This window comes from Clavelina lepadiformis, chromosome 5 (assembly GCF_947623445.1).
Source record: "Clavelina lepadiformis chromosome 5, kaClaLepa1.1, whole genome shotgun sequence".
In the NCBI taxonomy this organism is placed as follows: domain Eukaryota; kingdom Metazoa; phylum Chordata; class Ascidiacea; order Aplousobranchia; family Clavelinidae; genus Clavelina; species Clavelina lepadiformis.
The window spans coordinates 16862009-16884659 of NC_135244.1; the positions used below are offsets into that span (position 1 = coordinate 16862009).

General features: G+C 35.9%; 5 protein-coding genes across 5 annotated transcripts; 1 reads left to right on the forward strand and 4 right to left on the reverse strand.

Moving 5' to 3' along the window:
- The first annotated feature begins 248 nt into the window (after nt 1-248).
- On the forward strand, nt 249-4426 carry LOC143459046 (para-nitrobenzyl esterase-like). Its single transcript, XM_076956009.1, has 10 exons — nt 249-942; nt 1134-1257; nt 1403-1604; nt 1704-1837; nt 1935-2155; nt 2364-2640; nt 2787-2935; nt 3148-3318; nt 3496-3622; nt 3852-4426. Exons 1-10 carry the CDS (start codon nt 653-655, stop codon nt 4056-4058), a joined length of 1902 nt encoding a protein of 633 aa, XP_076812124.1. The 5' UTR covers nt 249-652; the 3' UTR covers nt 4059-4426.
- Nucleotides 4427-4670: 244 nt separating this feature from the next.
- On the reverse strand, nt 4671-9152 carry LOC143459045 (crystal protein-like). The gene is made up of 10 exons (XM_076956008.1): nt 8837-9152; nt 8493-8610; nt 8153-8354; nt 7947-8080; nt 7558-7763; nt 7186-7441; nt 6803-6963; nt 6350-6511; nt 5958-6081; nt 4671-5246 (listed from the first exon to the last, which is right to left on the reverse strand). Exons 1-10 carry the CDS (start codon nt 9118-9120, stop codon nt 4764-4766), a joined length of 2130 nt encoding a protein of 709 aa, XP_076812123.1. The 5' UTR covers nt 9121-9152; the 3' UTR covers nt 4671-4763.
- Nucleotides 9153-10712: 1560 nt separating this feature from the next.
- Nucleotides 10713-15897, reverse strand: LOC143459047 (crystal protein-like). Its single transcript, XM_076956010.1, has 13 exons — nt 15766-15897; nt 15302-15396; nt 14796-15089; nt 14448-14565; nt 14106-14307; nt 13900-14033; nt 13511-13716; nt 13139-13394; nt 12749-12909; nt 12299-12460; nt 11874-12003; nt 11486-11663; nt 10713-11085 (listed from the first exon to the last, which is right to left on the reverse strand). The coding sequence occupies exons 1-13, from the start codon at nt 15778-15780 to the stop codon at nt 11006-11008; spliced, it is 2031 nt and encodes a 676-aa protein (XP_076812125.1). The 5' UTR covers nt 15781-15897; the 3' UTR covers nt 10713-11005.
- A 903-nt stretch (nt 15898-16800) lies between these two features.
- Nucleotides 16801-20003, reverse strand: LOC143459050 (very long chain fatty acid elongase 7-like). The gene is made up of 7 exons (XM_076956012.1): nt 19140-20003; nt 18670-18860; nt 18342-18479; nt 18032-18137; nt 17582-17718; nt 17118-17214; nt 16801-16980 (listed from the first exon to the last, which is right to left on the reverse strand). Exons 1-7 carry the CDS (start codon nt 19198-19200, stop codon nt 16841-16843), a joined length of 870 nt encoding a protein of 289 aa, XP_076812127.1. The 5' UTR covers nt 19201-20003; the 3' UTR covers nt 16801-16840.
- A 138-nt stretch (nt 20004-20141) lies between these two features.
- Nucleotides 20142-22307, reverse strand: LOC143459049 (contactin-associated protein-like 2). Its single transcript, XM_076956011.1, has 6 exons — nt 22053-22307; nt 21918-21999; nt 21600-21737; nt 21247-21398; nt 20833-20965; nt 20142-20732 (listed from the first exon to the last, which is right to left on the reverse strand). The coding sequence occupies exons 1-6, from the start codon at nt 22263-22265 to the stop codon at nt 20542-20544; spliced, it is 909 nt and encodes a 302-aa protein (XP_076812126.1). The 5' UTR covers nt 22266-22307; the 3' UTR covers nt 20142-20541.
- Nucleotides 22308-22651: the final 344 nt, after the last annotated feature.

Here is a 22651-nt window from a genome sequence, read left to right on the forward strand (position 1 = left end):
TTAGTTTACACAGGTTGTAAAGCCAATGTATTGTCAAAACTTTCGATGTTGAATGAGATACTTAAACAAGGAAAATTTGAGCTGTTGCAATTGACGGTGTCACTTTTGTCCTCGGTCTCCCGTACATAGCAAATCAACAATGGCCTTTGATTGTATTCAAGTATTCAATGAAATATCACTTCTTTCAACGTTGCTATGGAAGAGCTTGAGACGATCAGCAAACATTTGTTTGGTTTGAACTGAGCAGAAGGCGGTGTTCCCATACTGAATATCGGACGAATATCCTCTATAGAATTGGATATTTGCTGTTCAGCAAACACGATAGCACGCCATGAGTCAAAAGAACAGACGTTTGGGACAAATACATGTGACATATGGTAAGACGAACTTTGCAGCGAGGCATTACTGCAACTGTAATGGTGGCATTCAGTAAAACATTTCAAAGCACCAATTACAAGTAACTTTATAGTACACTGAGAGTGGTACAAAATACAGGTAAAGTGGTATTTACAATACTTGTAAATACAGATATATAGTGTAGTAATAAAATAAAGAGATGTACAGCGTTACTCATAGTTTATTAAAAAAACCAAAGTGATTTGAGGTATTTAGGTTAAGTTTTTCCTCAAAACTGGTTAATAACCTGAACAAAATGAAGTTCATTTTAAGAGTTGTTGTCTTTATCACATCGGTCATCAGCGTCATCAGTGTAGACCCTTTCTTTGCCGGATTTGAGGAAGCTTTCAGAGAACTCAGTGAGGAGCCAGATCTTAAATCTGTTCGATACCATCTGCCCAACCAACTCGAATATGAACCAGATGAAGAACCTATTGCTCATCCAAAGGTACAAACAACAAGCGGACTTATCACCGGAGCTGCCTTCCCAGGTTGCACTTCGTTTTACAGCGTCCCGTACGCTAAGCCACCTGTTGGTGATTTGCGGTGAGCCTGATGTTTTTACTGACTTAAATAAAGGCAAAACTTGTACAACGTTAACCAGCACTAAATGTAAAGGTTAATTTCATTGTTCAATTATTTAATGCTATGTGTCACTTCGTGTAGTTAAATTGCAAAAGATCGACTTTGGTATGGTATATCGTGGTTTCTCTGCAAATGATTTGTGCGATTTAAAGGTTTCAAGAGCCACAGATGGCTGAAGACCACGGGCCCCTCGACAAATCGACACCAGATTATGTCAGCTGCGTAGAGTTTTCGTCGAATTTACTTAAAAATAAGAAAACAGTTTCGAAAATTTTGGTAAATCTTCGTTTATAATCCCGGATTATTTGATATGTAGATGTCGATAGGTTAAAAAGCATTTTTTATTAAAACTGAACAAATTAAATACTTCGCTCTGGATACCTCCACTTGTAATAAATCTTTATTAATAAATTGTTCTCAGCAAAAAGAAGATTGTCTTGTTCTAAATGTGCATGTTCCATCCACCATTGACCTAAACACGTCACCCAACAAGAAGCTTCCCGTAATGTTTTGGATACACGGTGGCGCTTACAGTTTTGGAAGCGGTACAAGCATGATTTACGACGGACAAAAATTCAGCCAGGAAACCAACACAGTCGTGGTGACCATCAATTATCGACTTGGTAACTGACAAGTAAATCATTTGCAAAAGCCTTAAAGCGTCCCTTTTATTACAAACAAGCGACAGGCCAAAAAAGAACAATGGTCATTTTTTTTATCAGGACCGCTTGGATTTCTCGTGTTTAAAAAATCTCTATTTACTTTCGAGGGGGGCAACCAAGCAATGAAAGATCAACAACTCGCCCTAAAATGGGTCCAGGAAAACATTGGAAATTTTGGGGGGGATAAGAACATGGTATCTCTCATCAGTTTCCTTGGCAATGTCTGGTCCATACTTTGGTTTCTTAGTAGATGACTTAAATAATGAACTTAAAATTTTCTTTTTATCGCAGGTTACAATATTTGGCGAAAGCGCTGGTGGCCAGTCTGTTATGTTTCACCTCTTATCTGAACAGAGTAACCCATTGTTTAAAAGAGCAATCATGCAAAGTAACCCTGCAGTATTTCCCTATCTTACGAGGGTCAAATATTTCAAGGAAACAACTAAGTTACTATTAAATGGCCTCAAGTGTTCGCCATTTGCCCTTCCCGCCGCTCAACTACTATGCTTGAAGTACTGTAAATAGGCCAATAGTCAAACACAGTTTTGTTTGAATCGAATGTCATAGCTGATAATTTGCACATTACGCAATCTTACACTAAATTGCTGGATTTCTCTAACTAGTATTAAAATACTGTATATTTTATTTTGATTTATCTTGGTTGGTGTTTCAAGCTAAACAGTAAGATGTTCTCAGATTTTTCATTTCTGATTTTTACAGGGAAGCGACGGTATCAAATCTATTGAAGGCACATAAACATCTCATGGATAAGGCAAAAACATCATTTCTAGACTTTGATTTGTTCCGTCTGATCGAACCTTTTCGACCTATCCTTGACGGGAAAGAAATCACTGCATCTCCGCTCGACTTGTTTCAATCCGGGAAGTGGAACAAGGATAAGGAAGTGATCATTGGAACTTTATCCCAAGAGCTTGCCGTTTTGAAACCGATTGTACAGATGACCGGTTTAAAGAAACTTCCGAGGCTATTGTTTAGGGTTAAGCATTGTTTTACGGTTTTTGATTGTTTCAGTGTCTAACTTTTCCTAAGTTCAAGTCATTAGCGTTTCAACTTGTGTGTTTAGTGTAAAATTGTTCGAAAAACTGGTTTTGTAATCAGGCAAAACACTTTCCTGTACTGTAGACAATCACCACTGCCGCAGTTGGAGTTTGGAACGCTGGCAAAGTTATGCAACAATATGAACAGTTTGCCGTTGATGGAGATTACACAGAGGCGTTTGTCCAAGAGGCGTTGGATATGTTTTTTGCCTGCCCAACTAGAGCAGTTGCCAGGTAGGTTACATATATTTTAGTGCCCTCACCAATAAGAAAAGGTTTTATAAAACTCTTTAAAATATGGCGGCCCTGCGATAGAATCTGTTGTTACGACGATAGTTGCGTACAACCATATATCATGTACGTATGTTATAGCCAATGTTTTCAATGTAAATATTTGTTAATTGAAATGTATATATATCAAACCAATGAATATTTATCTTGCGCAGAGCTATGTCTCAAACGTCAGGCTTATATACTCCACCCGTTTATCTTTACGTCAACCAACATCCGCTGGCAGGAGATTTATGCAAGCATTTAAGTCTACCAGAATCTTTTTGTGGATATGCATTCCATGGATCTGATGTATTGTTTGTTTTCGACGTTGAGGCTGTGACGGGGTTAGTTAACGTCATTAAATCGATTAGGGTTTGAAACTGGTTCAAGATCTGGTTAGATTGGTCATGGACACAAGGAACATACTTATTTACAACACGTTATGTTGGATGTTAATATTATGACAGCAACTCGTAAGTAATGCAAATAAATAGAACTTTAATTTCTTTTTACGTTCTCAGAGATACGCTTTCTGACTCTGACAAAGTTATAGTGAAATTGTTCAGCAAATTTTGGGGGAATTTTGCTTACCACGGAAGCCCGACAACCGATGCAACAGAATGGCCACGATATGTATCAAACGCTCAAGTAAGCAGAGTTGATACCAAAAGTTCATTTAACAATTCACTGAAGATCGCAATAGTTTTAATAAAGGCTTTGGAAAGCTTACATAAGCTCTCTTTATGCAAAGTTGCAAAGTTTGCATTCTTATGTGAATAATTTGTTCTAGAATCTAGATAATTAGTAATATGACCAAGACAACCAAATCTTTCAAGTACAATTAAATTGATGATTAATATTGTAAATGCTTTATCAGAAGGGCGGAACTGTAAATGCATGGAGCAACATTCGTCTGAAAGCGCCAAACAGTTCAGTAGAATCGGGTTACAAAGAAGAGTTTTGCGATTTCTGGGACAATCTTGATATCTACAGAGGATGGGCGACGTCTATGGAAAGTAGTGATGAGCATGGTGGTGGCCCTTCAGAGAATCAGGAGGAGAACCACAGTCATGAAGACCTTTGACGTGCTATGTCAGGAAAATTTACAGCACAAGAACATATTAGCGTACTTATGAAAAGTTTGACTAGTCCAAAGAAAACTGAGATGTATTTGTATTTGCAAAATACACTCAAAGGATGATCAATTAATACGTATAAACTGATAGTGTGTCATTGAAATTGTACAAAACACATTTAAAAAACTTTCGAAGTTAGAATTAATTCAGTACATCTAGCTTCCACAATAATTTGAGGTTATCATATTTGTAAACCGTACAATTTGCATTTGTTATGCTTCAATACCACTTAAGCGTATTTATTTCGTTGTGTAGTTTGGATTTAGCTTTATATCATAAAAAGCATAAGTAGCATAATGAACCAACACATGCTTTACATATGCGTAATATGCAATAGCATACACATTATCACAGTAACATCATAATGTACTGTACCAGCACACAAAGTAACGTATAATTTTTTATGCCATTGTATATGTGGTACACAACGTAGAGCACAAACACATGGGAGATCTCAGAGCTAAAAGCAAAAAGTTCATGTAATAGCAATTTGCTTTTTTGAACCCAGAGGCAAAATGTGAATGGCTGTAAAAACATTTCTCGCCATAGTCAAGTTCGTATTGTCAGTTGCTCAAGAACAAATGCTTAAGATGGACAGGGTGATTATTAATAATGAATGTGTGGGGTGTTCACTGCCAATGAATACAAAAGAACTATTGGCCAAGCAAATGCAAAAGGTATGTGCAAATAATTGTGTACACGATATACACAGAATAGTTTGCAACAAGCGTGTTACAAGCACCGGTAGTGGTCTCCAAGCTGCTTTCCATTGTAGTAGTCGTTGCAGTTATCACTTTTGAGGTTTTAGAAGTGGTAGTGGCTAGTAGTCTGCCCGTTGTAATCGTTGTCGGTCGCACTGTTGTAGTTGATGCGTTTGTAGTTTTAGCAGTTGTTAGCATTGGAAACTTATCTGTTGCGATTACAGTTGCCTTTTCAGTTGTTAATGGTTTAACAACTGGTTTGGTCGGACCAGGCGAAGTAGCGGTTACTTTTGCTGTTTCTTCAATTGACGTGAAATTCATGTAGAAATCGAGCGAGTCCCAGAAATCACACAAGTCCTGCCTGAAATTGTACTCAGTGGAAGTTGTTGGGGCTTCCAATCGAATGCTTGTCCATTCCTCTATGCTTGGACCGTTCTGAGTAGTAAGTTAACACACTATAGTAAAAATATTTACAATTACAGCATTCAGCGCTAAAGAATGGTCAACCTTTCAGTTTTTTGAATTGTTTGTAACACATAATGAGACCTATTTATTCTAGCACAGATAGGCTGTATACCTTGGTTCCCAACCGCGGCTCTTAGAGCCGCATGCGGCTCCAAGGTAGCTTTCTTGCGGCTCTCAATGACCCCTGAAAATCCCACAAAAAAATAAAAAATCTATTTGCAACAATTAGGCCGATTATTTTTTGAGTTGTCAAAAAAAGTCAAAAATTGGTCAAAATTTATAGCGTTAGGTCAAAATTGTTTACAAATTTCTCATTTTACATCTTACAGTTACACCTTGTAGCCTACTTTATACTGCTGTGAATGGTCCATTGTCTACTTATTGTGAATCATAAACCGCCTCCTGAATCCTAAACCACAATTGCGCCTCGATTTGACAAAGTTGTTAAAGCTCAAAGCCAATGTCAAGTTGGACATTAAATTGATTTGTGTTATTTTTCTTGTTAGTGTTGCTATATTCGTTGGTACATGATTTCATGCTTTAAAATTTTCGTTATAATTACTTGAGTCTTTTCATGCGGCTCCATACGTACTATGAAGTTTGAAATTCGGCCCCGACACCAAAAAAGGTTGGGAACCACTGCTGTATACCAATTGTGTTCATAAGCAATAATGTATATACCATGCTAGATACGTAAGGTGGCCATTCAGTAAGTTCCTTTGATGGGGCGCCGTAATACGCAAAGTTGCCCCAAAATTTGCTAAACTGGCTAGCGACCGCTGTATCGTTTGCAGCAAACACATCACTGCAGAAAACAAGACATTCAAATGATCAAAATTTGCTGCTGCTGTAATGTTAATCATAAAACAGCGAATACATACTCATAAAAAGTATGTTGTTGTTGTTTGTTATGATGTATGATAAAAACTATTTTTCTATATATGTTCTCAATACAGCTATACTTTATTCAATGTTATAATCTAATCATATCTAGTAATCAGAACGATATTGAGCCTGTACTGTATATGCTGCTTTTCTATTACCAAACTTATACATGTTAAGTAATTGCTCACCTTGTTACTGACTCAACGTTGAAAACGTAATATATGTCCAACGTGTGGTAAGCGTATCCGCACAGATCTGGATTCAGGACGCAAGCATCACCCGATAAAGGGTGGTGATCTACGTACAGATACACTGATGGCTTTGAAAGAGTTGAAGTTTCGGACATAAATCTGCAGACATTACATCGATGGAGCTAGATTAAGTAATCTATTGCATTGGTTCTGGAGTAGATCAGCTAAAATGACATTATCATAAAAAATATTTTGGCATGTATACAATCTCTTGTCATTTATCTACCTCAGCCAGCACAAACTGAAATTTATTTACGCCCTGGCAATGAATCCTCGTTTTAAATTTTTTTAAGAATTTTCAAAAAACCGCACAAATAAAAATAAAAATAAAAATTATAACACAAAGTAATCTAACAGCACATCAGCCAAATAACAAGTGTCGGTACCCACCGAGTCAATGCTCTTGTAGGGCAAACGAATAACAGATCAGCAGCTGCTTGTGCAAGCAAATTGGTATAGTCGTATCCTGGACCTGGGTTACCAGCAAGTTCTGAATATTTCTCAACCACTTTTTCGCCGTTTTCGGGCCCAACAATCCAATTTAAGAAACTCTAAAATGTAGTCACAATTTATTAAAAAGTTCGGAATAGTATATATAAAAATATTCAACAATTCAGTTTTTTGCGCATTGAATAAATAACGTTTTAAATTTTGATTCTTATAATTTTTCCTAATACATTGCGTATAAGATTTCCTTACATCAGTTAAGTTGAAATGCATGCAAACGTCGAATTGTGATAAATTTGTGCACTAAAAATTTGTCGTATGCTTACTTCAAACATGCTAAGTACCAAAATGGTATTTTTTAAAAGAGCGTTAACAAAAGCCTCTTCGTCCTTCATAACACCGATGATAACTTCCTTGTTGTTTTGCCATTTCCCGGATTGAAAAAAGTCCAGTGGCTGCTCGTTGATCTCCACACCATCCAACACCGGACGGTAAGGTTCGATGATGAAAAATAGATCTGGATTTTCATTGAACATAAGCGTTTGGACGTGAAGCTCCAGTAACATGTACGCTGGGGCATCCCTGGAAGTGTACAGTACTTCATTAACCCTGACTAATTCGACTTCTCGTGTTTTTCGAAAACAAACGTTAAGTCCTTCAGGATAATTACGTTACTTTTTGGCTCGGTTGCTACTAACATTAAGCATTGCAGTTCACTTCCTGTACAATTCAACGCTCGTAGCAGTCCTTTTGTGACGGTATTTATAGCTTCTTCCTGGGTAGGATAAGGGAAAGAGGCAGGATTGCTTTCCATGATCACTCTGTGGAACAATGGTTCGCTCACAGGCGACATCAAGTGGTACATGATTGATTGAGCTCCAGCACTTTGACCAAATAAAGTGACCTTAAATTTGAAATCAGACTTTAACAAAAATATGCTTATATATTTTCTAGGATAATAAAAGTTACCAATTTCACAATAACGTACGTTATGATGTTACGTGTTTAATATTGTTAAAGTTATGTCGCACTCGGTGGGTTTATCATCTTTTGCAGAAGTTGACATATTTATGTATATTAACCATACCATGGATTTGTTTCCTCCAAATTTCTCTATGTTATCCTGCACCCACTGCATTGCCAATTGCTGATCTTTTATTCCCTGGTTTCCTTCAAACAGTCGTGTTCCGTTTTCATCGAAAACAAGAAATCCAAGCGGTCCTTTCAATGAAGATTTTTAATATCAATCAAACATTTATCTTAATGAATTTGAAAACCAGATTATTCATTTACCAAGTCTGTAGTTAACAGAAACTATAATTGTGTTAGTTTGGTGGCTAAGTTTTGCTGCGTCGTAAAACTCCAATGTCCCGCTTCCAGCATAAAATCCGCCACCATGTAGCCAGACCATCACCGGATTTTTTCCCCCAGGTGGCGATGAAAAGTCGATTGTGGGAGGGACAAACACGTTTAACCGCAAGCAATCTTCAGAATACTGAGCACATGTAAGAAGTTAGATGAGTTATTTAAAACCAAGGTTTTTTTGAGAATAAGCGCTTTATGTCAAAATACATTGATATAATTAAATCGGTTTAAGGACACAATTGAAACTAATGTTAGAGTAAAGGTTTACGTATTTATTGCATTTGTCGTCACTTGTGCAGTTTAGAGGAAATTCAAAACAGTTAACATAATCTGGACCCGATCCATCAATTGGGCCTTTGTCATTTCTTGGCACAGGCGCTTTAAATCTAATCAAGAAAAACAAAGATGTATAGTGAAGTTGGCGTAAATATTGTTTAATAAAGTAAGTAATTTTTAAACCGTTTGAATTTTTGAACTTAAGTATAAATCACATTTTTGCCATATTTTTCGCAATGTTATTAACAGCTTGTAGTAATAAAAGTTAAAAATCTTTGATAAGATCGCATATTACTGCAGCAACGTTAAGAAAGCATCTTTGCACTGGAAACAAACCTCAGTTCTCCGATAGGAGCTTCACCGTACGGGACGCTGTAAAACGCATGACCTTCTGCGGTAGTTGCTCCTGTTACTACTCCACTGGTGGTGTTAACTTTTGGGTTATCAATAACGGTTGAGTTTGATATTTTTGTATTTCCTTGAGCACGAATGAAGTGGTCAGTGTTAAACTTCACTCCGCCAATTACTTTGCTCAAGGCAACTTCCAAACCCATTAAGACGGGGTCTTGACTGGCAAGGGCAAGCATTGGTAAAAATGGCAAAAGTAGAACTAAACGCATTTTTGTTTTGAAAGAACTGCCAACAAAGCCCCTAATGCGTAAACACAACTGTTTATAATAAAGATAAATGCATAAAAGTTACGTAACGAAAATAATGTTTTTACAGTTTTGAGTTTTGGATAACTATCTTTATACCTGAAATTATTTGATACTGCAAAATGATAAACATTTACTTTAAATTTGTTTTAAATGACTTCAATGCTACCTTACTTCCACTATATGCCAAAGCAAAAATGTTCAAAGCTACACTAAGGAAACCTTTTCTTGTTTTAATGAAAAAGAATAAATAACGCTCGTGAAAGCTTCAATCCATTCCAAAAAAAACAGCAACTGTTGAGTTTGCCAAAGTTTATATTAATAGTTACATATTCCACTGTTACTATGTGATCTTGTTATGTGTAGATGCTTACTTAGCAACACTTACTTAAAATAATGTTTCCAGCTCGCAACATTTGTTAACGTTTAACGACGTTTAACATTTTATGTCAATTTATTATCGTCATTAATGCCTCATTTAATATTTATAAGTATAAAAAGTTATGTTGATTTATTAAGGCTTCAAGTCTTAAAAGACAATAACAGCAGCCGTTGTTTGCAAAGCGTTTAACGATACAAACAAGTCAAACATCTTAATTGCAAACATGTTTCGACAAGTTTAAAGTTAGCTTTATTTAGATTCTTTCATGTTTGCTGTAGTTGACAAAAACTTTTTTTAAGATTTGGCTCTGGCAACCGCTTAGAAATTTCCAACAATACAGGGGTATGTATTATGTGTGCAAGCCAATATACATCTTCCCCATTTATGGTTGGTTTAGTATTGTAGGGTGTGTACTAAATGATACTGATATTCTTAGCTTTATTAAACGTAAAATTATACGTCTGAATTAAATTCAGGAATAAGGATAAGCAAAGTAACACAACCTCATAGCTCAAATAAGTTCGTTCGTCACAATGCAAACTATGTAGTCTATAACGAAGAGCAATATACCCTCTGCCTGAAACAGAAACAAAGCACAAGAAATAAATAAAATATATCGAGGCGAGTTAACAAAAGAAATATTTCATTACATAGTGTGCATATAGTATTGTCTTAAAAGAAGGTGTATTGTAAAAAAACCATTTGTAACACCAGCAAATCTAAATAGAGCAAAACACCAGCAAAAAACGTTTCTATATATGTAAAAGTTGTAGCATGCGAAATTGTTACAAAAATAATGTGTCTTCTGCCAGGTACGTTTTCTACCGCTTTCACGGCCCACTCAAAACCAACAAACGTTGCACAATGCAGCTTGATTGCATTGTTCATGCGAGATTAAAAACTCTTCTCCGATCGGGGCTTGAAGTCACAAACAAAATTGTAAAATAAATTAACAAAATATTATAAAAACTGCAACAGGACACCGAAGCAACCAAAATAAGACATGTCCTCCTTCTGCACCTAAGAAAGTCAAATATCTAAAGGCCACCTTCCTTTCCACAGGACAACTAATCATGCGTAAAGTAAATGCAGGACGCCAATCGGAAAAAGACACATAATGGTTAACTCAACTATATCGAGTTACTGAGGCGTTAAACAAAATTTAATAACAATGTGGGCAAAAGAAATCATCGTGATATACTCAAGGTAACACTAACAAAATAAACAAAGTGTGAGAAACAGGCGAAAGCAGGAAACAATTGTGCAAAACTATATTTTGCCTCATTAAGCAAGTTGACTTTTAAAACAAGATGAAGAAGAAATAAAAGAACTAAAACAGGCTTTGTAAGAAAGAGCCATAGAAAATTTTTATTTTGCTTGTTTAGAGTTATGCATATGTTACGTTTGTTTTTGCCCTATATTTATTGCTTTTTTTCCTTGTGGCCGATTACGCTTTTTCGTGCTTAATTAAGCACATGTGTCTGTTTTCGGCTTGTGTCCGAGAGGTAGACGCAAGATCAGCTTTATATTGGAGCTCCTGAAATGAGCTGTGTAAAAGAAACTTAACTAAACTCTTTTTAAATAAATGATGTGCGTGTAAATCTGTTAATCTAAGAGTGAGGACAATAAAAAGTAATACATACCACCAAACCTAGAACAGTATTTTTTCACTCGTAAACGAATTACAAAGCATTTTTCATGAGTTCATGTACTACTCATAAGTTTTGCTGTAATGAAGGGATTTTCTGCAGATTTACGCAGTAACCATAATATTTTTTCAATTGGTTTTATTATAAACTATGAAGATAATGATTAATAATTGTTTAATACGATATTAATGAAATTATAAATGTTGCTCAATAGTGGCCAATAAAAAACACAAGATTTGTACAAGTGATAGCATACACAATGTACCAAAAACATTTGCAATAAGTACACTAGCAGCACCGGTGGTTGTCTCAGTGTTGTCTACTGTTGGTTCTGTCGTCACATCAGCTGACGTAAAGTTCACGTAAAATCCGAGCGTGTCCCAGAAATCACACAGTTCTTGCCTAAAATCGCTCTCAGTAGAAGTTGTTGGCGCTTCCAAGCGGATGTTTGTCCATTCGTTTATGCTTTGGTCGTTCTGAATCGGAAGTTTATGTTTTAGTTATTATATTATTGCAGCAAGTTAAAAATTTGTACATTTATTAATTTGTTTAGAACTGCGTTAAGAGCTATAACGAATGGTTCAACACTTACAGTTTTCTACGCTGTATGTATCATATAATGAGACCCATTCATTCTTGCATAAACAGCCAGTGTCAATTGTTATCATTAACAATATTATACATACCAAGCTTTTGGACACGTAAGGTGGCCATTCAAAAGGTTCCTTTGATGGGGCGCCGTGATAAGCATAGTTGCTCCAAAATTTGCTGAACTGGCTAATAGCCACCGCTGTATCGTTTGTAGCAAACACATCACTGCAGAAAACAAGACATTCAAATGATCAAAAATTGATATCATGCTTTGTGGCCAAAAAAGTATGTTTTAGAAGCAACTATCAGTAATGTTAACCATAAAGCAGCGAATACATACTCATAAAAAGTATATTGTTGTTGTTTCATAAAAACCATTATATTACAAATCTTCTCAATACAGTTACCTTATTCAATGCTCTAAAAGCCAGTCATGTCTAGCAATCACAACGATTTCAAACCTGTACTGTATATGCTGCTTTTCTATTATCAAACTCATGCATGTTAAGCAATTGCTTACCTTGTAACTGACTCAACGTTGAAAAGGTAAAATATGTCCAACGTGTGGTAAGCGTATCCGCAACGATCTGGATTCAGGACGCAAGCATCACCCGATAAAGGGTGGTGATCTACGTACAGATACACTGATGGCTTTGAAAGGGTTGAAGTTTCAGACATAAATCTGCCGATATTACATCGATGGAACAAGATTAAGTTATCTATTGCATTGGTGCTGGGGGTGGCTCAGCTAAAATGACATATTCATAAAAAATACTTTGGCATGTATACAATCTCTTGTCATTTATCTACCTCAGCCAGCACAAACTGAAATTTATTTACGCCCTGGCAATGAATCCTCATTTGAAATATTTTTATGAGTTTTCAAAATAACTCACATATACAAAGAAAAATTATAACACAAAGTAATCTAACAGCACATCAGCCAAATAACAAGTGTTGTTATACCCACCGAGTCAATGCTCTTGTGGGACAAACGAATAACAGATCAGCAGCTGCTTGTGCAAGCAAATCAGTATAGTCGTATCCTGGACCTGGGTTACCAGCAAGTTCTGAATATTTCTCAACCACTTTTTCACCGTTTTCGGGCCCAACAATCCAATTTAAGAAACTCTAAAATGTAGTCAAAGTTTATAACAAATTTCGAAATGCTATATAAAAATGTTCAACAATTTAAGGGTTTTGCGCTATATGACATTGAATAAATAATGTTTTACGTTTTGATTCTTATAATTTTTCCTAATACATTGCATATAAGATTTCTTTACATCAGTTAAGTTGAAATGCATGCAAACGACGAATTGTGATAAATTTTTGCACTAAAAATTTGTCGTATGCTTACTTCAAACATGCTAAGTACCAAAATGGTATTTTTCAAAAGAACGTTAACAAAAGCCTCTTCGTCCTTCATAACACCGATGACAACTTCCTTGTAGTTTTGCCATTTTCCGGATTGAAAAAAGTCCAGTGGCTGCTCGTTGATCTCCACACCATCCAACACCGGACGGTAAGGTTCGATGATGAAAAATAGATCTGGATTTTCATTGAACATGAGCGTTTGGACGTGAAGCTCCAGTAACATGTACGCTGGGGCATCCCTGGAAGTGTACAGTACTTCATTAACCCTGACTAATTCGACTTCTTGTGTTTTGCAAAAACAAACGTTAAGTCCTGCAGGATAATTACGTTACTTTTTTGACCGGTTGCTACTAACGTCAAGCATTGCAGTTCACTCCCTGTACAATTTAACGCTCGTAGCAGTCCTTTTGTGACGGTATTTATAGCTTCTTCCTTGGTAGGATAAGGGAAAGAGGCAGGATTGCTTTCCATGATCGCTCTGTGGAACAATGGTTCGCTCACAGGCGACATCAAGTGGTACATGATTGATTGAGCTCCAGCACTTTGACCAAATAAAGTGACCTTAAAATTGAAATCAGACTTTAACAAAAATATGCTTATATATTTTCTAGGATAATAAAAGTTACCAATTTCACAATAACGTACGTTATGATGTTACGTGTTTAATATTGTTTAAGTTATGTCGCACTCGGTGGGTTTATCATCGTTTGCAGAAGTTGACATATTTATGTATATTAACCATACCATGGATTTGTTTCCTCCAAATTTCTCTATGTTGTCCTGCACCCACTGCATTGCCAATTGCTGATCTTTTATTCCCTGGTTTCCTTCAAACAGTCGTGTTCCGTTTTCATCGAAAACAAGAAATCCAAGCGGTCCTTTCAATGAAGATTTTTAATATCAATCAAACATTTATCTTAATGAATTTGAAAACCAGATTATTCATTTACCAAGTCTGTAGTTAACAGAAACTATAATTGTGTTAGTTTGGTTGCTAAGTTTTACTGCGTCGTAAAACTCCAATGTCCCGCTTCCAGCATAAAATCCGCCACCATGTAGCCAGACCATCACCGGATTTTTTTCCCCAGGTGGCGATGAAAAGTCGATTGTGGGAGGGACAAACACGTTTAACCGCAAGCAATCTTCAGAATACTGAGCACATGTAAGAAGTTAGATGAGTTATTTAAAACCAAGGGTTTTTTTTGAGAATAAGCGCTTTATGTCAAAATACATTGATATAATTAAATCGGTTTAAGGACACAATTAAAACTAATGTTAAAGTAAAGGTTTACGTATTTATCGCATTTGTCGTCACTTGTGCAGTTTAGAGGAAATTCAAAACAGTTAACATAGTCTGGACCCGATCCATCAATTGGGCCTTTGCCATTTCTTGGCACAGGCGCTTTAAATCTTATCAAGAAAACCAAAGATTTATATAGTGACGTGGGCGTAAATATTGTTTAATAAAATAAGTAATTTTTGAACGGTTTGACTTTTTGAACTTAAGTATAAATAACATTTTTACCATTTTTGCAATGTTATTAACAGCTTGTAAGTTAGTACTAAAGTTAAAAAATTTTGATAAGATCGCATATTACTGCAGCAATAATAAAAAAGCATCTTCGTCACTGGAAACAAACCTCAGTTCTCCGATGGGAGCTTCACCGTACGGGACGCTGTAAAACGCATGACCTTCTACGGTAGTTGCTCCTGTAACTACTCCACTGGTGGTGTTAACTTTTGGGTTATCAATAACGGTTGAGTTTGATATTTTTGTATTTCCATGAGCACGAATGAAGAGGTCAGCGTTAAACTTCATCCCGTCAATTACGTTGCTCAAGGCAACTTCCAAACCCATTAAGACGGGGTTTTGGTTTGCAAGGGCCAGCATTGTTGGTAAAAGCGAAAAACCTAAAATAAGCTTCATTTTCACCCTGAAAAAGTGCGGAAAAAGTTTTTAATCATGGCAGATAGCAATAAAAGTAGTAATAATTCGTAATTACAATGAGAATTATCTCGTTACATTAGTATATTTATTTTATATAGTTGGTTTTGTCCTAAATATTTTCATTAATACAGTTTAATTTACGCCATCAACATTACTTTTAAGATTTTGCAAAAACCACATTACTGGTTGCTACCAAACCTCCTTATGACAGTAACATAATGTTTCACAAAGACCACAATGAAACAAAGCCTTGGAAAACCGGAAACAAGCCTCGTAAAAACTTTAATGCATTCCTGGGAAACAGAAACGGTTGTGTTTGAGGAGGTAAATAAATATTTACACGTTAAATTGTTTCTGTAGGAACGTGTTCTATTTTAATATTACGTAAGCTTCCAAAATGCCATAAACAGTATCATAAATTTAAGGTATTGTGCATAATGAATGTTCTTTAGCTCGTAACTAATGGAAAACGAGATTAATTGTTTTTAATCGCCACTTAAATGGTTTTACAACACAATTTATATTGCTTTATTATCGCTATTAACGAATAGTTTCAGATTTTACTACTACTGCTATACGAGTACTTCTGTCTGGTATGATTCTTGCTGCAAACGTAGCAAACTTTCCTAATTGCATTACGTTACGGTAAAATTTAACGTTACTTTTTTATTTGGCATTATTCCACTTCTTCTTATATCCTGGTTTGTACATCTTTTGTAGACATATTTTCTTTTATATCTTCTTCGTCTTCTTCTTCTTATACAGATTGATCAGCGGTGAATTCGGCCTTTCAGTTTTATTTCTTTATCTACCGCCTATAGTCTACTCTACAGGTATTAGCTGTGTACAGCTTTGTCATGTAAATTGCTTGACGATGTCCATGCAAATGAGTTTCGCCTTCCTCTTGGTCTTTTCCCGGCAATTGTGCTGGTAAATAGGTTTGAATATAACTAAAATATTCTTCTTTTAAACAAAAAATTTTCACGAATAGAGTAATATTTCATATAAGCTGATACATACCAATAGCATATATACAAACTTTACAGTTGTTGGATTTTAAGTTTTTCATGCAAGCTTTGTTGGTTAAGATTAACAGATTCCAATAACTTTCACCTGTCCCTTCCAAGTACAAACTTATTGGAATAATTGAGATTCTATATATCACTTTTGGAAAACCAATCTAGGTTTGTGATCAATAACTATGCGCTCATTGGTTAAGTCGCATATTACAGTCTGGTTTTGGATTTTAGGCTTGAAAGGAATTCAAACAGAAGCATATGTCTAAGAGCTTGATTGCTCCTTACCGTTAATAATATTGCTATCCAACCATAAATAATTTGGAAATGCAAACTATTGATTACCTGCTGTTTCAGGTTTAAGTTACAAATATAGCTTTTGTCGGCTAAAAAAATTATTTGTAGATAATACTGTAAAATGTTACTGTCTTTCTCTTAAAGACAGAAACCTAATTAGGCTACATTATTAGTTTACAACACTTCTTCCAATCCCGTATAAATAAATTATGTCATTTTTATGCATAATCCGTCATCATGTGCAGTACGTATGCGTATTATCATGCGAAAGAATAAACAGTAGCTTTTTCGATTTTGTGGTTCATATCTAATTACAAAGACTAAATAATTATAACATTAGCTGATGAAAGGAATGTGAATTGTATGCTATAGCGCATAAAAATATAAATAGATATTAAATAACAAGAAGCAATTTATAGCGAATTCAGTTATGTTTCTTTGAATATATTTCTTGTTCTTCTGGTTTTCCACTTCGTTTGCATAGTTGGCTGTCAACTTGTTGTTGTCGTTGTTTTAAATACGTTTTGACCCAAAAATCGGCAAATAAGATAAAGAAGACAATCCCTGAGGCAAAACAAAAAGTTTTGAACACAATTTAAAACTGAAATCTTTCATAGCAGTTCAAGCAGTTTGGTAAATAGAACAATTATGGGAGTTTTCATGCTAACATAATATAGTGAAAGACTACATAATTGGCTTACCACTGGCCAACAATATATATACGAAAGCAGTTGCATAGTTGCAATCATTGAAGAGTAATATATTCAACAAGTGTGCGGTTGTGGTGCAAAACTGTACCTGGAACCAAAACATGGTAGTGTATTACTCAGCGTATCATAACAAGTGATAGCCTAATTGAAGTACCGAGTTTTCAATGCAGCGTTTTACTTTTAGTCAATCTTCAGCAATCTACAAAGTATGTTTAAGGATCATATGACAGCAAGTAAGTAGGTTATATCATGTGTCTTTAACTAATATCTTTTTATCCAAACAGTAAAATCTTAACAACCAATTAGTAAAGCATTTATAACCAAAATCTTTCACAAGTTTTTTGATTTAAAACAGTGTTTCTAACGCCTAAAATAAAGTATTCAAAATAATTTTGGAACCACTGAACCGGAACGTTGAGTGCAGCTTATATCACAAGATAAGAACAAACGTTTACCATTTGAAGTGCAGTAAGATACTTTTTCCACCAAAGGTACTTCCGGTAGGAGGGACCCATGGCCGAAATCCCGTAGTATATGTACATTATGACATGAACAAGTGAATTTATCGGAGCGTGAAACGTACCGAGACCACCTGAGAATATTAGAAATAGGCAAACATAAACGTTATTACTGTAGCTGCATTTTTTGTATATTGTATTGTGTACATTTTTTGTTTATTGTAGCTGAATTTGTTTTTTCAACTCGGGCTTAAAACATGTCACGCGGAAATAAAAGTGCGCAGGACTGGGCAGCATGCACGCAGGGGTATAGCCTACCGGTCCCAGAAACGAAACGTGAAATTGCATATTTAATGTAGTACACGCTAGATTCATGCTGTTGAGCGTTATAAAGCACGTGCTGCATAAGCCACGTTTGGTTCGCAAGTGATTATGTCATCATATTACCTGGTGTAAATTTGAATCCCCACCACCATATGTAAGCCATGTAACTGTGGTGGAATACGTGCAGGAATGTTATCTGATTGGTTTTCTTCTTCAAGACGAAAAAGTACTGCACATATTAGAGGGTTTATCCAGCTATCTATGACTTAAGATATTGTAATTAATAAAATATTTAACAGGCAATTTTTTGTTGTGCAGTGCTGTTGACTGATAAAAGTGAACCGACATAAGTATCGTCTGAACTTAATGAAAATAGAAGTAAAATGACCATAAAAGAATTCAGTAACCGTGCATTAATTCCTGGCTTACTTACAGTGTCGAAGAATTCAATATGCTTTGACATCCAGAAGAGAAAGCAGGCTCGTTGCATGCGGAGAGCTTGGGGAGATCGGGAAAAATCGCATTCTTGGCAAACCAGCGAATAACCGTTTGCCCATCCCCCGGCCAATAGCTATATAGACAGCGACATCTCATTACCAAGCCCTTGTTTCTTTTTTGCTTTTATTTATCTCAGAAAATTTTAACCACACGAATTCACTTATAAGTTACATTATTACTGGAAAAGCCGCTCCTTCAACTCATTTTTAAGCAATTAAAATTTTGCTTGTGTTATTACATTGCGGTATAATTGCACGATTTACCTCATAAAAGGTGTAAGAGGAGAACGCCACCATAAGGAAGTTATACGTGACGATAATTTCCCGCATATTATAAGCTTTCCGGTTTTTCATTAAACGTGGTCCGACGTAGACAACGATTAACAAATAGAAGATGACATGAAGGGTGTTAATTAAGGGGGAATCGGTAAATGGATAATCGTCCGCCCTGGGATCTATAAGCAATAGCATTAAAACCATGAGCATATCTGCTTTCAATATATGTCGGCCTATCCCTAAAATAAGGCTGCTTAGATATTATTGTTATTTATGGTAGCAGGCCTACGTAGCGATTCGTAGGTCGTACCCATAACAATGAATCGCTTAAGACTAATCTCAATCAATCTAAAACAACACAAATATTGGAAAATGGTTAGATAACTTATACGGGATCTTACATGATGCATATCTTGTATAGTTTTGTCATTAGCCTGCTAAATAGTTGATGCTATTACCTGCCAAAGCCATAGTTTCGTTGTACAACTTGTTGACTTTTTTCATCAAGCTTACAGACATGATGGTAGCCTTTTGTTTGTATATAGCTTTTCCAACCAGTACAAGAGTTTGTTTAAAGCGTATTTGCTGTATGTAGCTGTGCAACAAACCTAACAATATTTTATGAGAAAGCTGTCTTAAAAGCTAAAAAAGTCATGACAATGTTCTCAAAGTTTTCTTGATATAGCTAACGAAAAGATATCGTTAAATTGAAAATATAAAAAATTCACATTTTCGCACATTTACGCTTAGAATTTCACACTTTTACTTAAAATTTGCTTTCTGAACGGCATAAATCTTGCATTTTCATTTGCCAAATATATGTATAACCTGATAACCAGTAACTACAACATGAGAGCGGTAACATCATTTCCATTCAGTCTTGTTAAAGCAAATTTCTTTTTTATTTCTAACCTCCGTCTTACATTTGAAACACTAAACGCCATAACCTTAACCAAATATTCCCTTACAGTGCTAACTCAATACGTTTTTAAAACCAATAGCTACAGGCTGACTGATGGGCATAATGTTGTGCGAAAGCAAATTGACTCTGTGGCCATAGCAGTAAAGCAATACCAAAAGGCAATACTTAATTTCTTTACCAGAAGAAAATGACATATATGAGCGACATATTATTTGCGTGTTGATATTCCATGACGACAAATCGTTTTCTCTTCTCCCCCACGCACACACTGTGACACACATCCTACATTTAGGCTCAAAATGACTGTCGAGCATGCTTATCCTGGGATAACAAGGTCATTGCTTAGCCTCTCAGTCTTATCATATAAGAAAGCGTCTGGAGAGAAAAGTTTGAGAAACACTGAGTTATATGGTTTGTCTATGACAAATAAAAACTTTTATAATCATAATTAAGTTAGTATAAATGAAGAGAGAGAGTTTTCTGTAAGTAGACAGTAAAGTGCTTTGTACAAAATAAATACAACACTTTTAGGCCAATGTTTTCACAGTTTCACAGTTCTTTATTTCGTATATTTTATTTCAAAATTAATTAATTAAATTACCTTAGCGTGTTGACAAGTTCAAAATGTATGTTTTGTTCTCAGAGATTTGGCGCTTTTAATTATTACATCATTTATATGCAACCATTTTGCGATAATGGTTTACACGTATATCCCTTTACATATTACTGTATAGTCTGCTTACTAAACAAAATTTCGTATAGCTTGTTGATTTTGGTGCATTGCGCTATTTACAGCTATTAAATATAGGAAAAACCCTGTGTCTAAAGTTTAGGCTTACATGACGGAGCCACTTTGTGGCAATAAGTGAATCAAAATCAACTGAACAGTTTGCATCATCTACTACATGCACGTGAATGGTATAAAGCTAGACCTTGTTTTATCCTTGCCGGCCAGTACATACAAGGGGACCCAACATAAACCAGGCGTTTTCTTCGTTGTCGCCATTGTCACCAAACAAAAAGCCGGTTACTGGCAAAGCATCTTTGGTGGTCAAGAAGCCCTCATCTAATGCTTCAGGGGCAGAGTTTTTATCACAATTGCATTTCCAGACAGGATCAACGCAGCTACCTACACAAAAAATATGTATGTAAGCTATATATACGTTCATTGTAAACAATTTATCAGTTGTAATTTATTTAAAAACAATCTAATACAGCGATATCATTACCAGTCTCCCCGCAAGCGCAGTAATAATCCCTGCCAGACGTTGCCCCTCCCCAATAGTGCATAGCAATACCGCCACGTGATAGCCAGGCGGCGGCCGGGCTATTTCGAAATAGAAACACGCTTTGGCATCGAAACTGAAATTATAGAGAAACTGTTGTGTATGAGTTACAGGTAAAATGAATGAGGTTAAGGATAAGCAAGCAATTGTTTTGTGAAGCTTCTTTTAGCTATTGGCCTTCAATGTTATAGCTATATGTCCCATATTGTCAAGTTGTGCGTTGACGTAAACTATCCAAACACATTGAGCAGGTATTTCTATTTTTCAAAGACGTTCTTATGTAGGCTTACAAGTTTTGAAAATTGTACGCATTTGCGGTATTTGTTGCAAGTTGAAAGTGACTGCGTTTCTTCTCACCTTGACATATTGTTTGCACTCTGCAGACAAGTTTGCTATTTGTATCATTACTTCAAGAGGTAAGTTGTAATTCACCGACACTTCAGAACATTTTCGTGCTTCACACCTCTCCACTTCTATCTCGCCAGTGAGATCATGGTTCATAATTGTAGCTGAACGAGTAAGACGACAGAAAGAAATAATGCTAAAAGATCTTATATGCAATGTATAACGACAAAAGAAATAGCCGGATACAGCTGAATCAAAAAAATGGGTTGACTGAATTTGAATCTGAAAAGCTGAATCTATGAAAATATTATTACAAATGCGGCTATACACAATCCTTATTCTTCTTTCTAACTACGTTTCCATACCAGCGGAATGTTGTGAAAAGTTGCAGTATACATAGACCGGCTGAAATCTGGTTGGGTCCGGCGAAATTAAGTAATAGCCGGATTCGAAATCGAGCTCATCGTAATAAGCGCATGTACTTGGTGGAACACGAAGAGCATCTGCAAGTTAGAGCAGTTTATACTAGTAGACATATACTGGTAATTACAGTAATCAATTATATTAACATTGTCTAGACTCAAGCTTAATTCTATGGTAGGCGTTATAGAAACTTTTTAATGTGCTTTGTGGCTTTTCAAAGTGCAAACAAAGTATACGAGAGGTCTAATAAGCCTATATACCTAATTGTCTTTTCGCCAAAGTGAGTTCTTCTTCAACTTTTGCTAGGCGATTTTCCAGGCCTTCCGTTCTTGCAGATTCTCCCTAAACTTTTAGTGTTAGTTTTGAACTTCTAGGACCTAAATAATTGTGCTTACTTTCTGCCCGGGTTCTCCCTTCTGCCCGCGGGGTCCGCTTTTTCCTTGGACCCTTTGCATGTTTCTTTCTGGTGCTATGAAAGGGGCGACATGGTCGGGGGCGTAATTGTAGTATATATGGGTTGAACCGGTACATGCTGAACTATTAGGGTTGTTGGTTTGAGGCAGCACAGCTGGCAACATGAAAAGGGAACAAAGGACTATGTTCAGCATGCTCTCCTAAAGGCTATACTATAAACAAAATGTGAGGTATTAATGTTATGTTAACTTCTTTTGTGTTGATTACGTAGCTCTTTTGTTTAATGGCAAGCCATATGCAACATAATGCGCAGTTGGCAAAAACCTTTCATCACATTTTTCGTGAATCAGTAATAGCTCATTTCGAGCCGAACTAAATCAGCTATCTTATGCGTCCAAGAATAACTAGAAGTACGAATCTTCTTTTATATACTGTATACAGTATAAATCTGACGGTAAACGGACTTCACTGCATTTGTGAATCCGCTTCAAACGGAACGCTTTTCTAAGTGTGGACTGTTAAGGACTATTAAGTTAACTTTCAAGATGCTTGAAACTTTCTTCAAAATCTAGCCTTGGTA